The 14434-nt window shown below is 33.1% G+C and overlaps 1 protein-coding gene across 1 annotated transcript in view; it reads left to right on the top strand.

Moving 5' to 3' along the window:
* AHR (aryl hydrocarbon receptor) overlaps window positions 1–14434 on the top strand; it is a 47603-nt gene that overhangs the window by 24337 nt on the left and 8832 nt on the right. The window contains exons 3-9 of the mRNA XM_055272518.2: window positions 136–242; window positions 5402–5491; window positions 7577–7700; window positions 8378–8508; window positions 11527–11729; window positions 12506–12615; window positions 13288–13429. Of these exons, the coding sequence (XP_055128493.1) occupies window positions 136–242; window positions 5402–5491; window positions 7577–7700; window positions 8378–8508; window positions 11527–11729; window positions 12506–12615; window positions 13288–13429 (907 nt within the window). The remainder of the gene's footprint in view (window positions 1–135; window positions 243–5401; window positions 5492–7576; window positions 7701–8377; window positions 8509–11526; window positions 11730–12505; window positions 12616–13287; window positions 13430–14434) is intronic.

The raw sequence follows: 14434 nt of genomic DNA, 5'->3' as shown, positions 1-14434 counted from the left end.
GTTTTACCCAATTACTAAAAATACCAGTAGATGCCGGTATTTCAAATTGTCTTTGTTTGGTGTTCAGAAGTTTTCTATTATAGCTCTTTACTCTTGCTTCCTTTTAAAATCATTGTTTTTCCTTTTTTTCCGTAGTTGCACTAAAATCCTCCCCTGCTGAAAGAAATGGAGGCCAGGATAACTGCAGAGCAGCAAATTTCAGAGAAGGCTTGAACTTACAAGAAGGAGAATTCTTATTACAGGTAAATTTTAGTAAATATAGTTTCTTACACTAAGGACAGTTGTAAATGGAAAATGAATTAATAAGTCTTTTAATAATTCCCAGTTTAGTTAGGATTTGCTCAATGTTTTTTGCCACTTTCATCTGAACTGCGATAGTGAACGATGCTTAATACATGAAAAAATTGAATTATAGTCATGCACCATATGATGATGTTTCAGTTAACAACAGACCACATATGCGACAGTGGTCCCATAAGATTATACCATATTTTTTACTGTAATTTTTCTAGTTTAGATACAAAAATGCTTACCATGTGTTAAAATTGCCTACAGTATTCAGTATAGTAACATGCTGTACAGGTCTGTAGCCTTGGAGCAATAAGTTATACTGTATAGCTTAAGTGTATGGTAGACTATACCATCTAGGTTTGTGTAAGTACACTCTATGATGTTTGCATGATGACGAAAATCACCTAACCACATATTTCTTTGAATGTGTCCCTGTTAAGTAATGCATGACTGTATATGAAGTAGATTAGTTAGAAGACTGGTCAACCCCTTCTGTTGTATTAATATTTCTTCAAACAGCAAGAACTCCTGGAATATTTTAGAGGTTCTAATTAAGACGTTGAATTTATATATATTTTTATGGAATGTATCTCTATTAAAATTGTTAAATGCATTTCTTAAATAGTTTAAAATAGCTCTTAACCAAAATTTCGTCTTGCCAATATGTTATAACTTACATTTTATTTTAGCAACTGTTTGTGACTTATTAACATACTAAAGATTTTCTCAACAACTCCAATCCCTATTTTTATGCTTCAGAATTTAGTTTCTAATTTGTCTATGAAAGCATTTTGAATCTTTTCATCTTTTTTTAATCTTTTTTTTTTTTTTAGAATTGATGCCGTGATTGATTCTCACTTAAAATTCTCAGTTATTTTGTTGAAAAAAGATAGAATAAAGATGTGTGCCATGTGTGCTATCACCGCTGTGTGATCATTATCAGTTTCACCCACTGAACTGACTAGAAAAACTTACTTCACCATTGTTACAAAAAGTAACCCTAAGTTTTGGTAGCTCCACTAGTTCATTCAGTGAATGGTGATGTGCCTAATAATATAACATTTTTATTACAATTGTGTAATCACATTCAAATTCCTGTTAGCAAAAATTAACTTACGTTAAACAAAGTAAATCTATTAAAGCATGAGTCCTCCCCCAGCCCCAACTGAGGATCTTCATGTATATGTAAACCCAAACATAAAGACTCCTTATTCAGGTCATAGGAAAGCATTTTAATAATTGTTGTTTAAGATGATTAAACACATCTCTTGGGTTATCTACTAAGGGCATAATGAAATCCTGTATTTCAGGTGAAATAGACAAATATGTACTGATTGACGTAACACTTGGCAAGTTGGTTTAAATTATGGGCCATTTTTATTTTTTCCCCCAAAACATTTAGACAAATTGTGTACATACCCTATGTCAGGGAAACAGAATAACAATAATATGAATGCAAAGCTGTAAAGCTATAATTATATGGAATATATATATTTTAAATTATCTGCGAATTGGTAACCCTTAAGAAGTTAAAATAAACTTACCTGTTTATATTGAATACCATTTGTAGATTGCTCTCTTAATAGGAAGACTCACATTCTCTATGATTTTCTTAAGATTGTGCTTGTATGTTATCTTTTTATGAAGAAGATGGCTAAAAACATTATAGATATGTGAAAATGGCTGTTTGATTATATACAATTGCATAATGACATCTGACTATGTTGCAACCTACAGTTATCAGCCAATTACCACTACAGTGAGGAAGATGTTACCAGAGGTTCCGAATACCATACGGCCTAAAACTTTTGAGGAGAAATATTTTCCTTTGCTTAACAAAGGCATATAAAGAAAATGTTATAAAAATTTTTATTAAAGGCTGGGAGCGGTGGCTCACGCCTGTGATCCCAGCACTTTGGGAGGCCGAGGCGGGCAGATCACGAGGTCAGGAGTTCAAGACCAGCCTGGCCAACGTAGTGAAACTCCGTCTGTACCAAAAATACAAAAAATTAGCTGGGCGTGGTGGCAGGTGCCTGTAATCCTAGAAACCCAGGAGGCTGAGGCCCAAGAATCGCTTGAGGCCGGGAGGCAGAAGTTGCAGTGAGCAGAGCTCACACCACTGCACTCCAGCCCGGGTGACAGTGCGAGACTCCATCTGAAAAAAAAAAAAAATTTATTAAAAATTTGAGACATCTTTCTAGGTTAGCTTCAATTTATTACTATTTTACAAGGAATAAAAATGAAACTGTGAATAACTGTGTCTTTACGTCACATGTTTATTTCATAAGTTTAAAATACATCTCTTGCTATTTAATACTGTACTTGTTAAAATCTTGCAGCTTTGTTTTTCGGTGACAGGAGTTGAAATTTTATATAACAGTATTAATTGCAGTTTATGTTAAATAATAAGTGAGCTTAACAATTTTCAGATGTTGAGTGAATCTTTGTGACTAAGACTAAAAGAATGATGATCTCTTATTTAATTAGCATATTAATTCCTTCTGTTAATTTATTAAGACAAATTAATACAGGTAATAACCTTGTGTCTCCTGGTACTTGAGATCATTTGAGATATATAAAAATTGATATGCATCTATCCTTTCTAGATTTTTATTTCTGATAATTAACATTTGTCTAAAGAGATTTGATAACTGCACTTAAATTATCCTTCTGTCTTCTGGCATGTACACCAAGGAGTTTATTGGAATGTGACTAAATTTGTTTCACTGTTTGAAAAAGTATGATGTTCTACAAAATAATATGAGTGTGATCAATGGATAATCTTCCCTAGAAGCAGATATTTTCAGGATGAATCAGTGCAATGACAGATATATAGTGTTACTGCCAAGAGAATTTAAGAATATTCAATTTTGAGTGTGTTAATCATTAACTATTTCAAGTTCTTATGGGTAGAATCACCATTGTTTATCCTAAGGGAATTGCCAGGTATTACATATATTTGCAGTCAAAAACCTGAGAGCCTGCTTGTAGTTAAAGGGACATGGATGGAGCCGGAGGCCATTATCCTTAGCAAGCTAACACAGGAACAGAAAAACCAAATACCACATGTTCTCACTTATAAGTGAGAGCTAAATGATGAGAACACATGGACACACAGAGGGGAACAACACACACTGGAGCCGTTTAGAGGCTGCAGGATGGGAGGAGGGAGAGAGGATCAGGAAAAATAACTGATAAGTACTGGGCTTAATACCTGGGTGATGAAATAATCTGTACAACAAACCCTCATGACACACGTTTACCTGTGTAACAAACCTGCACTTGTACCACTGAACTTAAAAGTAAAAAAAACAGAACAAAACAGTCAGAACCATGCACCAATTTGGGATCGATAACATAAAGGCAGCATATCATGTTATTTAAGTGAGTACTCTTTGGAGCCAGACTGAATTTATCTCCTGGATCAGCCATTTTCTGGCTATGTGACCTTGGGCAAGTTACTTTTAAAGGTATAGTCCTTGACCTCAGTTTCTCCTGTTGTAAAACTGGAACATGGCATTTACCTCATTGGGTTTTTGGGAGAAGAAACCACTCAAATACATAAAAACATTTCGAAAAAGGAATACTAAATAATAGTTGTTATCTTTGTAGTCAAGTTCTCAGAAGTATAATATAGATCAAGAATCTTGAAGATGGAAAGTAATTGGAGTGGAAAGAGAGACAGTCACTGTATTTCATTTATTTCATCTGATAATGAAGATATCGACTGGACTATATGTGAGCATCAAGCACTAGGGCAAAGACTTGTTAACTCTTAAATCCCAGTACTTAGCATACATATCTCCTCTTGGGTATGTAATAGTTTATTACGTGTTGAATAAATGAATCACTATTATTTATATAGCTCTTTATAGTTCTCAAAGCAAGGTAATATAAATATTTATTTGCTCATTTCTACAACCTTATAACATTGTACCTTATTACACTGAGTGCTGGCTCTGTGCCAAGCGTTGAGTTAGGTGGGATATCATCATTATATCTACCTGATGAAGTGCCAGTTTTTGAAATAACACTGAAGCCTAAAAAGCAGTAAATACCTTAACCGAAGCCACACAGCTAGTAATAGACAGAGACAGGAGTCCAGACAAAATCTGTCTGACTACACAGTACAATTCTTAAACTAAACCATACTGTGTTCCTCCTTACATGAAAAACAGGGTGTTAGAAGACATTAGCTGTGATGACATAGTAAAGAATAGATCAAGTACCAAATTGAACTCAAGGAGAAAATAGTGAGGGCTTGTAGAATTAAAATATATGATAATAATAAGGTGATCTGTGATACTGTTGTTATCCAAGAGGAGAATAAAGGTATTAGTTGATATTGGACTTGAATTATCCAGTAATAGAAAAAGAGACTATAACTTCCAAACTAAAGAGTACGGGCTAATAAAAAATAATGGACCCAAAGCAGGCAAAACAGAGAGAAAAAGAAACATTATACATATGGATGTGCTGTGAATAAATAGAAATAACACATATAAAATGACAAATTTAGGTATATGTTCATAATGACATTAAATTTTAGTGGACTAAATTCACTATATGCTTGCTTTACATGTGTATTATATTTTAATTACATGTATATTATATATATATTGTGTTTTCCTATAAAAGTCTTAAAATGTTGTGACTTAAAATGTTAGCATCAGTGCTTGAAATGTCTTCGTACAGGAAGAGTTTTCTATTAATGTTCCCACTTTAAGAATCTAATCAACATCTTTGCCTCCTGTTTCCCTCTAAAAATAGCAGTGTGATAGACTATAGTGAATGATGTCTAGTTTGTTTTTTAAAAAATATGTACAATATATTTAAAAGAGAAAATCTGAAACATGAGGAAGAAGATGTATTCCGTATTCTACCAAAGTTATTCTGACTGAGCACTAAATTTAGCTATTTTTCCATAGACAAATCAAAACGTATGAATAGATATTTCTTAGTCCAGGAGTGTATGTCATGGCTGTGTTTGTGAAATGTGATAATTTTAACTATTTTGAAGGGAAGAATTTTCAGAGATAAAAGTAATAACCTTTATCTGACGGTCAATATTAAGTCATATTATTAATTTTAGAACTTCCTTTCCTTGTAGGCTCTGAATGGCTTTGTATTAGTTGTCACTACAGATGCTTTGGTCTTTTATGCATCTTCTACTATACAAGATTATCTAGGGTTTCAGCAGGTAAGTATATATTATTTATATCATTTATATTATTATATCATTTACTTTTTATATATTTAGGACACAGTTGGCCATTTGTATGTATAAAGTGTCAATATATGCTGTAGAATACAGTATGTATTTGTAGCTAATAATTTTTTCTAATGTTAATAATTTACTGCACTATAATTCCATTAAACCTTTATGTGATTCATGGTTACTGTGTTTCTTCTTTTGCTTATCAAGAATCTCATATATAAGAAACGTTCAGGCACATAGGGTCTAGGGGAGAAGATACAAAATTATTTGCTATCAAATAACTTATGGATAGCAGAGGATATATGACAACTATGAAATGAATGAGGTGCTGTTAAAAAGTACAAGTAAAATCCTATGAGTTATACCTTTAATTCTGATTTAATTCAAATGGTATATAATTCAATATGGTATATAAGCTGACCTAAATAATGTGTAGCAGGTGGGTGGTCAGAAAACATAGGAATATTGAAGTACTGTAAGCATTAGACTGGAAGTCATTGAAGGAAACAAACGTGTCTGGCTTGTTTGATGTTATTGAATGAACAATGAATAGATGGAATTATAAATATTTGATATATTTGAAGGACAAGAAGATCTTTTATGGTTTGAGAACAGATTATAACATTTGAATGCTTGCTATTCTCATATATCTGGTTCTCAAATTGTAATGTGCACAAGAATCACCTGAAGACCTTGATAAAACTTGGTCATCCCTGTGAGCTCCATTGTCAGATATTCTGAATCAGTAGTTCACAGTGGGGCCATGAATTTGCATTTCTATCAAGCTCACAAGGTTGCTGGTCTTAATAACAGTTATATAGACTAGAGCTTCGACTATATTATATACCCAGTGGAAACCACTGAAGGGTTTTGTTAAAGGGGATGTGTATATTTCAACTTGTGTTTCAGATGCAACTTCCAGAAATTGTGTAATGGTTGGCATCAAGATGATTTAATACGAGAAGATTAGGTTCCTACGAAGATTTAAGTGTAGATGACTAAAGTAGTGGTATCTAGCTACTACTACTACCACAAAGTCTAAACTCCTGATTTCTTGCATTCTAAAGAAAATATATTAATGTCCATAGAAAAGCCTGTTTGAAGCCTAATGTATTATATAACTGTCTTAATCATGATTTGATATTGTGATTTATATTAGTAAGAAAATCAGAGATTAGCCATTTTCCAATCCATTTTTTTCTCGCATATACACATGGATTTTTTTCCTAAAAGAATATTCATATCTGACGCAAGTGGTAGATTAAGACACCATTTTTAAAACTGCACGTTGTGACTCGCTCATGGGTATGCAGTCGAGACAGTGGATCACTATCAAACTGTTTTTTAGTTGTTTAGGATAGAATAAAATAATATAGAATACACAGTATTATCTCATGTAATAATGGTAAGTGTTTTGTGAAACTTTTCCATGTGTTTATGTCTGTGCACACACCTGTGACAGATGGAAATGTATTTTTTATCATAACTTGCAGTTAAAAGGAAATCTCTGGTTTAAGCACTAAGGGCTCAGCACCGTAGTAAATGGTGAGAGGCAAGAGGAGGAAAGTGGGTTTAATATGGTAAAGGCACAATCCCTTGCTCTTGAGGAGTCTACTTGGAGTGATAATTTTATATGAAGAAAATTTTAGAGAACAGTGAAGGAAATACATAAAGAATACCATTAAGCTTAGAGAAGTCAAAGAGGCCTGGGTGGTTAGGAAAAGCTGCAGGGAAGAGATAAGAATCTAAAAATTTACAAATGGATATGGAACATAAACAGATGTTAATATGTTGCATTTAAGGAATGGGGATGTGACTTATTTGAGCAACAGCATTCATGTTGGGAACTGATGACAAGTAACTTTTGGCTTATCTGTTGTAGTGCCAGTCTCTCTAGCTTTTTCTGCCTTAGGTTCTATCTTAGGTGACTAGGGAATTTTAGGAATCATTCAATTCGTATTCATCACCACAAGCAAGCACCCACTAATCTAAATAGGCTTTAAAATTAATTTAGCCATATTTTTTAATCAGTCCTTTTGTTGTATTCCTTGTATCTTTTTTCTTTAGTCTGATGTCATACATCAGAGCGTATATGAACTTATCCATACCGAAGACCGAGCTGAATTTCAGCGTCAGCTACACTGGGCATTAAATCCTTCTCAGTGTACAGAGTCTGGACAAGGAATTGAAGGTAAGAATTGATGGTACAAAAAATAGTGTTGGTAGTTTTTAAATATGATTCTGTGAAAGGAGGCTGGGAACCTGTAGGGTCATAGAACTCCATGATAGGGAAGTAGTGGAAAGATGTAAAGTCTGCAATCATAGGCCACAGCTAGGTCACAAAGAGCCTGATGAGCTAAGGAATATTTTGGGAAATGAGAGCAATTAATGAGTTTCAGGCAACAGAGTATTGCCATAGTCAGTAATGTATTTTATAAAAATAAGTAGTACCTTCATGAAAGATGGAAGGAAGGTACAAGGTTGATACCTGAGTGCATGTAAATTATTGTGTTTAAAATGCACCAAAGAAAAAATTAAGCTAGCATATGCAAGTATAAAAGTGCTTTTCTCAATGCAAAAAATGTTTTTGGAAATTTGTTAGTGTTAAGAAAACAAAAATGCTTTAGAAAATATGAAAATTGTTGACAGTGTTAGCTCAATAAAAATTTAAAAAATTACTCAAGTTCTATCTGATAAAAGTGATATTTAATAAACTTTTAGTTTCTTGTCATTAGCTCTTTTGAAAATGATTTTTTTGTATTCAGAACACAGACTCCAGTTTAGAAACTAATACAAATTTTACCTATTCAAGTGCTTAATTTTACAGCAAAATGGAAAGTAAATTTTGTTTTGCCTTTATTTCTACAGAAGCCACTGGTCTCCCCCAGCCAGTAGTCTGTTATAACCCAGACCAGCTTCCTCCAGAAAACTCTCCTTTAATGGAGAGGTGCTTCATATGTCGTCTAAGGTGTCTGCTGGATAATTCATCTGGTTTTCTGGTAAGGTACAAAATTTTATGATACTGGCTTTTTACTATTGTTACAATAAAAGCTTGAGGCAAATTTAATTTAGCAAAATATAATTCAGCAGAGAACTATTCCCAAATCAGGCAACCCTCAGAACCAGAGAGGTTCAGAGAGCTCACTTAAAAACATGGGCTGGAGCATTTATGAACAGAAAATGCAAGTGAGGTACAGAAATGGCTTGATTGATTACAGCTTGGGATTTGCCTTATTTGAAGATGATCTGATTAGTTGGCCACCTGTGACTGACTGAGACTCAGCTATTTGGTTACAAAAGTTTAATTCTACTGTTAGGCTTTCCATTAGCTTATATAGTAAATGAAGTTGCAATTCCTTGGTAAGAACTTAAGGAGCAGAGGCATCTTCAGCCCAAATTTAGTTTAACATTAAGTTATAGAAAAAAAAAAAGTTAAGCCAATTTTCTTTGGTTATCTTTGATTTCAGCTTTAAAAATCTGCTACCAAATAATTTGATAAAGGAAGGTAACATTTTAAAGTAATTATTTCTGATTTTGACGATCTTCTATAACTCAGAAAACTGTTCTTTAGGATATGGTAGCAAAGATTGAGTGAAATTACATGAAGCCTTGTATTTTGACTATTTTAGGATTTTTAAGGTATGAGAGAATTATGTAGCCGTTTTTTAATAGGAGGATGCTTACCATCTTGGGATTGAATGCCTGCTAGACAGAAAAATTATGGCCTTTCCATATGTTTCAAATAACTGTCACATAGAAAAACGATTGTATATTCATGATTGTGGAATCATCGTTTGATAGGAGACGCTGTTTTCTTGTTACAAAGTCTGAACACCTGCATAGGAGTTGACTGTAGGGAGCAGCTTAGGATTCCTCAGAGTGGACTTGTCTGTTATCTCATTGTATCCTTAGCTTATGTCACCAAGTACAGGAGAAGAGAATAAAAGTATATTGTATATTCTTTTTGTGAATAACAAGGAATTTGAAACAGATAATCAAATCTTAAATTAACATTACCAAGCAATGATTTTTGTTTATGTGTTTATTTCTGAAGAGGATTTTGCTGACCCAGAATTAGAATTGTGCTTTGAGATAGTTTTCCCAGTATTACTGCTCATGAACAATTAGTATGTAGAGTTATGTGCTGCATAATGATGCTTTGGTCAGTAACAGACCATGTATATGATGGTAGTCCCATGAGATCATAATGGAGCCGAAAAATCCCTATCACCTAATGATGTCATAGCATTGCTCACATGTTGATGGTGATGCTGATGGAAGCAAACCTGTGTTGCCAGTCATATAAAAAGTATAGCACATACAATTATATATGATACATAATACTTGAAAATAAAAAAAAATCACTATGTATTTACTATTAATCATTATTTTACGTTTTTTAAAATTTATTATACTTTTAATTATTTTATTTTAATCATTATTTTAGAATAAGGTTAACTGTAAAACAGGCTCAGGCAGGTCCTTCAGGAAATATTCCAGAAGAAGGCATTGTTATCACAGGAGATGACAGCTCCACACATGTTATTGCCCCCTCAGACCTTCCAGTGGGACAAGATGTAGAGGTGGAGGATAGGATCATTAATGATCCTCACCCTGTACAGACCTAAGCTAATGTGTGCGTTTGTGTCTTAGTTTTTAACAAAAAAAGTTTAAAAAGTAAAAAAAATTAAAAATTAAAAAATACAAGAAAGCTTACCGAATAAGGATATAAAGAAAGAAAATGTTTTTGTATGGCTGTACACTGTGTTTAAGTGTTATTACAAAAGAGTCAAAAGTTAAAAATGTAAAAGTTTATAAAGTAAAAAAGTTACAGTAAGCTGTGCTGGGATTACAGGCATGAGCCACCGCACCTGGCCAAAAGGAAAATATTTTTTATAAATTCAGCGTAGCCTAAGTGTATAGTGTTTATAAACTCTATAGTAGTGTACAGTAATGTCTCAGGCCTTCACATTCACTCACTCACTAAACCAAAGCAACTTTCAGTCCTGCCTACCTTGTTTACAATAAGTGCTCTTATACAGGTATACCATTTTTTGTCTTTTATTCTTTATTTTTACTGTATATTTTCTATGTTTAGATACACGAATACTTACCATCATGTTACAATTGCTTAAAGTATTCAGTACGATAGCATGCTGTACAGGTTTGTAGCCTAGGAACAAAAGGCTATACTGTATAGCTTAGATGCGTAGTAAGCTATACCATCTAGGCTTGTGTACCTACCCTCTGATGTTCACAGGATAACGAGATTGCCTAAGGACACATTTCACAGAACGTGCCCCTTTTGTTAAATGACATGTGAGTGTATGTCTGAGGTGGAATATCTGTGTGCAGGAGGGTCTTTTCCTCCTTATGCTGCTATTATTTTGATGTCAGAACCATCCCTTGGACTGGTTGATATTGTTTTAAGCAATTAAATATATCATGTTCATGTTTAAGTTGCCTTTGTTTTCCCTGTCTTCTAAATTTCTTCCATATCTTTACTCAGTAGGGCTCTGCATTCTTTATATGTTTTCATAATGATTCATTTTAGTGTCTTAATAAAATTATATTTTGCCTCTATAGAAAAGATTATAAACTATGCAGCATGCTATGAGCTGTGAAACAGTTCATGTATGCTTGAAAATGAATGTTTACTTTAGGACTTTATCACTATTCAGGATATATTGATTGCCGGGTATGCAAGGAGCTGTGTGAGCTGAAGATGATAGGGTAATGGCAAGCTTGGAAAATGATACAGGTTTTCATGTTATAACCATTAGGAACAAGGAGTGGTTCACTTATCCCTTCAGAATGTTTTTCATATTACTCTTTGAGATAGATTTAATGGGCGTCCCATGGAGAGAGGAATGAAAGAAACTAACAGTTCTCAGCTTCAGGAATATTTATGGAATTATCAAGAACCCTAGAGGCAGCCATAGTGGAGCCTTTTAAAAAGACACTATTTTATATTGTTAATTTTAATGAACTTTTTTTTTTGTTATTGCTTTTTTAAGGCAATGAATTTCCAAGGGAGGTTAAAGTATCTTCATGGACAGAAAAAGAAAGGGAAAGATGGATCAATACTTCCACCTCAGTTGGCTTTGTTTGCGATAGCTACTCCACTTCAGCCACCATCCATACTTGAAATCCGGACCAAAAATTTTATCTTTAGAACCAAACACAAACTAGACTTCACACCTATTGGTTGTGATGCCAAGTAAGTGAGACTTTTTCACTTTTATTGGATGTACATTATGTTTCAGTAAGTCTCTCTTAGCATGTAAAACATACAGTGTAGACTGTATGTAATATTGTTTATTATTAGATTGGCTATTATCTTATATTCTGCCAGTGTAGCCTTTTACAGTAAAATAATTTAATCAGGCTCACAAATCATCTTTTTAATTTTTTGCAATACTTATCTCAAATGATGATGTTCTTATATATTAGTAAGGTTTGTTCTTCTGACGACATTTATGTTGGTTTGTTTTACATTTTTAAATGGCACAAATGTTATTTGATTTCTAGCCCCAGAAGTTTTAGTAACTTTCAGAAAGTTGTGAGCAAGAGTCTGATATTAAGCATTTATATCATATCAAACATATCAGTGCTTTTCTCCTTTCCAATGTGGGAATGCAGAGAGGTAATTAGAAAAACCTTCTTCCCTAAAAATAGATTATAAAAACATTCCAGATTTTTATTAAAGATGTTCTGTTACCCATACATCTGCTCTATTAGATTCATTTTTAGCATACTAATTTCCATGGATTTATTCAGGAAAAGAAAATAGGCTGAAACTGAAATTTGCAATCATAAGCAAAGAAGAGCAGTTTACATAGATGTGTTTAATTTCACATCTACTTATGTGAAATTCTAAATGTGAACTAAAACATATTGCAGAAACTAGCGTAAAACCAATGAATTTATCTTGGTTATTTCATTTATGTTAAATCTTAATTCGTTCTTATTTTAGCTTTTTTTTATTTTAAACAGAGGAAAAATTGTTTTAGGATATACTGAAGCAGAGCTGTGCACGAGAGGATCAGGATATCAGTTTCTTCATGCAGCTGATATGCTTTATTGTGCTGAGTCCCATATCCGAAGTAAGTTGTAGTTCCTTATGAATATGTCAGAAAAAAATGGCATATACTACTGTACATGTTTCAAATTCTTACGTAATATAAAATGTTTAAGTAAAGTATATGGATAAACTTCTACTTTAGTAACATATCATTATGATTAACCAGGGTTACACTCTTTGTTCATTAACTTGTCTACACCTGCCATGTAGAAATATTGTTGTTTAGTTATTAAAAAATGACCATTTTGGCCCATGAAGTTTTGCTTGGGAATTTTTTAATTACATCGTTATCAATTCATAAATCTATGTTAATATTGTAACAATAATAATGTTAATAATTCTAGTTTAAAATTATAAAGTATTAGGCTGTAGGAAAATATTCCCTATTTAAAATGAAAATAATTTTTTAATCTTTTTTTTTCCCAATTTATGTTCTCTCTATACTTTCCTGTGTTACTAGAATTGTCTGGTACATCATCTTCCCTTTAACATTTAAAATAACAAATTTAGTCTGAAATGGAAAAAAACTCTGAAAAACTATTTCCATGCCTTTTATTATTTTTTGTTTAAAATTTATTGTCTTTGGGGATAAAGGAAATACATCCAGAACTATGTCACAAGAGCTTTGTTTTAGGAATAATCTTTAATATATTGATTTGGGGTTTGATAATTTAATTTTTTAATTTTATTTTAGTGATTAAGACTGGAGAAAGTGGCATGATAGTTTTCCGGCTTCTTACAAAAAACAATCGATGGACGTGGGTCCAGTCTAATGCACGCCTGCTTTATAAAAATGGAAGACCAGATTATATCATTGCAACTCAGAGACCACTAACGTAAGCACAAATAATGTTTCCTGTTTTAACAGTTTTGTTTTCATAAGTCCTCTTATGTGAAAGCATAAAAATAATTCAAGCAGAATTTAGTCTGTAAATAAAAATTGAAAAGTTTAAGTAATGCGTCTAGAAAGAAGAACACAGGTGAGAGACATTGAGAAGATAGAATTGACGAACTTGATTGAGCAGCTACGTGTGCAGAGCCATAGAAAGAGTAATAAAACTCTAGGGTTTTATCCTGGGCATATGAAAGACACATGAAAAGCTAGTGTCATTGGTCAAATAAAAGAAAATTATAACTGCTTTATTTAGAATATGTTCTCTAAACCCAACAGTGATTTTAAGAGTCTCTTACATATGCTGCAAATGAGTCCTTTATCAAATATTTGTATTGCAAATGTTTCCTCCCACTCTGGAGAATTGATTTTTGTCTGTGGCTTGAGGTAAGGATTGATTCCCCCCAGCCCTTATATGTATACCCAATTGACCAGTAACATTGAAAAGATGATTTACCGAGAAGGTCATCGTTTCCCCGCTGCACTGTATTTTGATCAGGGGATTTTGTCTGTGGTTCTCTGTCTGGATTGTGTTGTTCTATTAATAGCTCCATTAGTGCAGTTTTCTATTTTGTCTAGCATTACACTGTCTTAGTTATTCTATCTTTATTATAAATTTCTATGTCAGAGTGTGTCTTCATTTTGTTTGTTTTGCCTTTTTTGTTCTCCTTCAAGATTGCCTTGGTTCTTCTTTGCCCTTTATAATTCCATATACATTTTAGAAAGCAGTTGTCAGAAAATATGTTGAGATTTTAAGTGCAGTTACCTTGAAACTGTAGATCATTTGGGGAGAATTAACATCTTTTTAATACTGAATCTTTGAACCCATGAACATAGTGAATGTATGTGTATAAGTACCCATGGAAGTACGTGAGTATGTGTGTACCATATGTATATGAATGCATGGGTATGTGTGTACCTCTACAAATTTGTCCCTTCTCACTTGATG

The sequence above is a fragment of the Symphalangus syndactylus genome, chromosome 3 (genome assembly GCF_028878055.3).
Source record: "Symphalangus syndactylus isolate Jambi chromosome 3, NHGRI_mSymSyn1-v2.1_pri, whole genome shotgun sequence".
Taxonomy (NCBI): domain Eukaryota; kingdom Metazoa; phylum Chordata; class Mammalia; order Primates; family Hylobatidae; genus Symphalangus; species Symphalangus syndactylus.
Note: the sequence above shows the minus strand (reverse complement) of the source record. Positions and strands in the feature narration are given on the sequence as shown.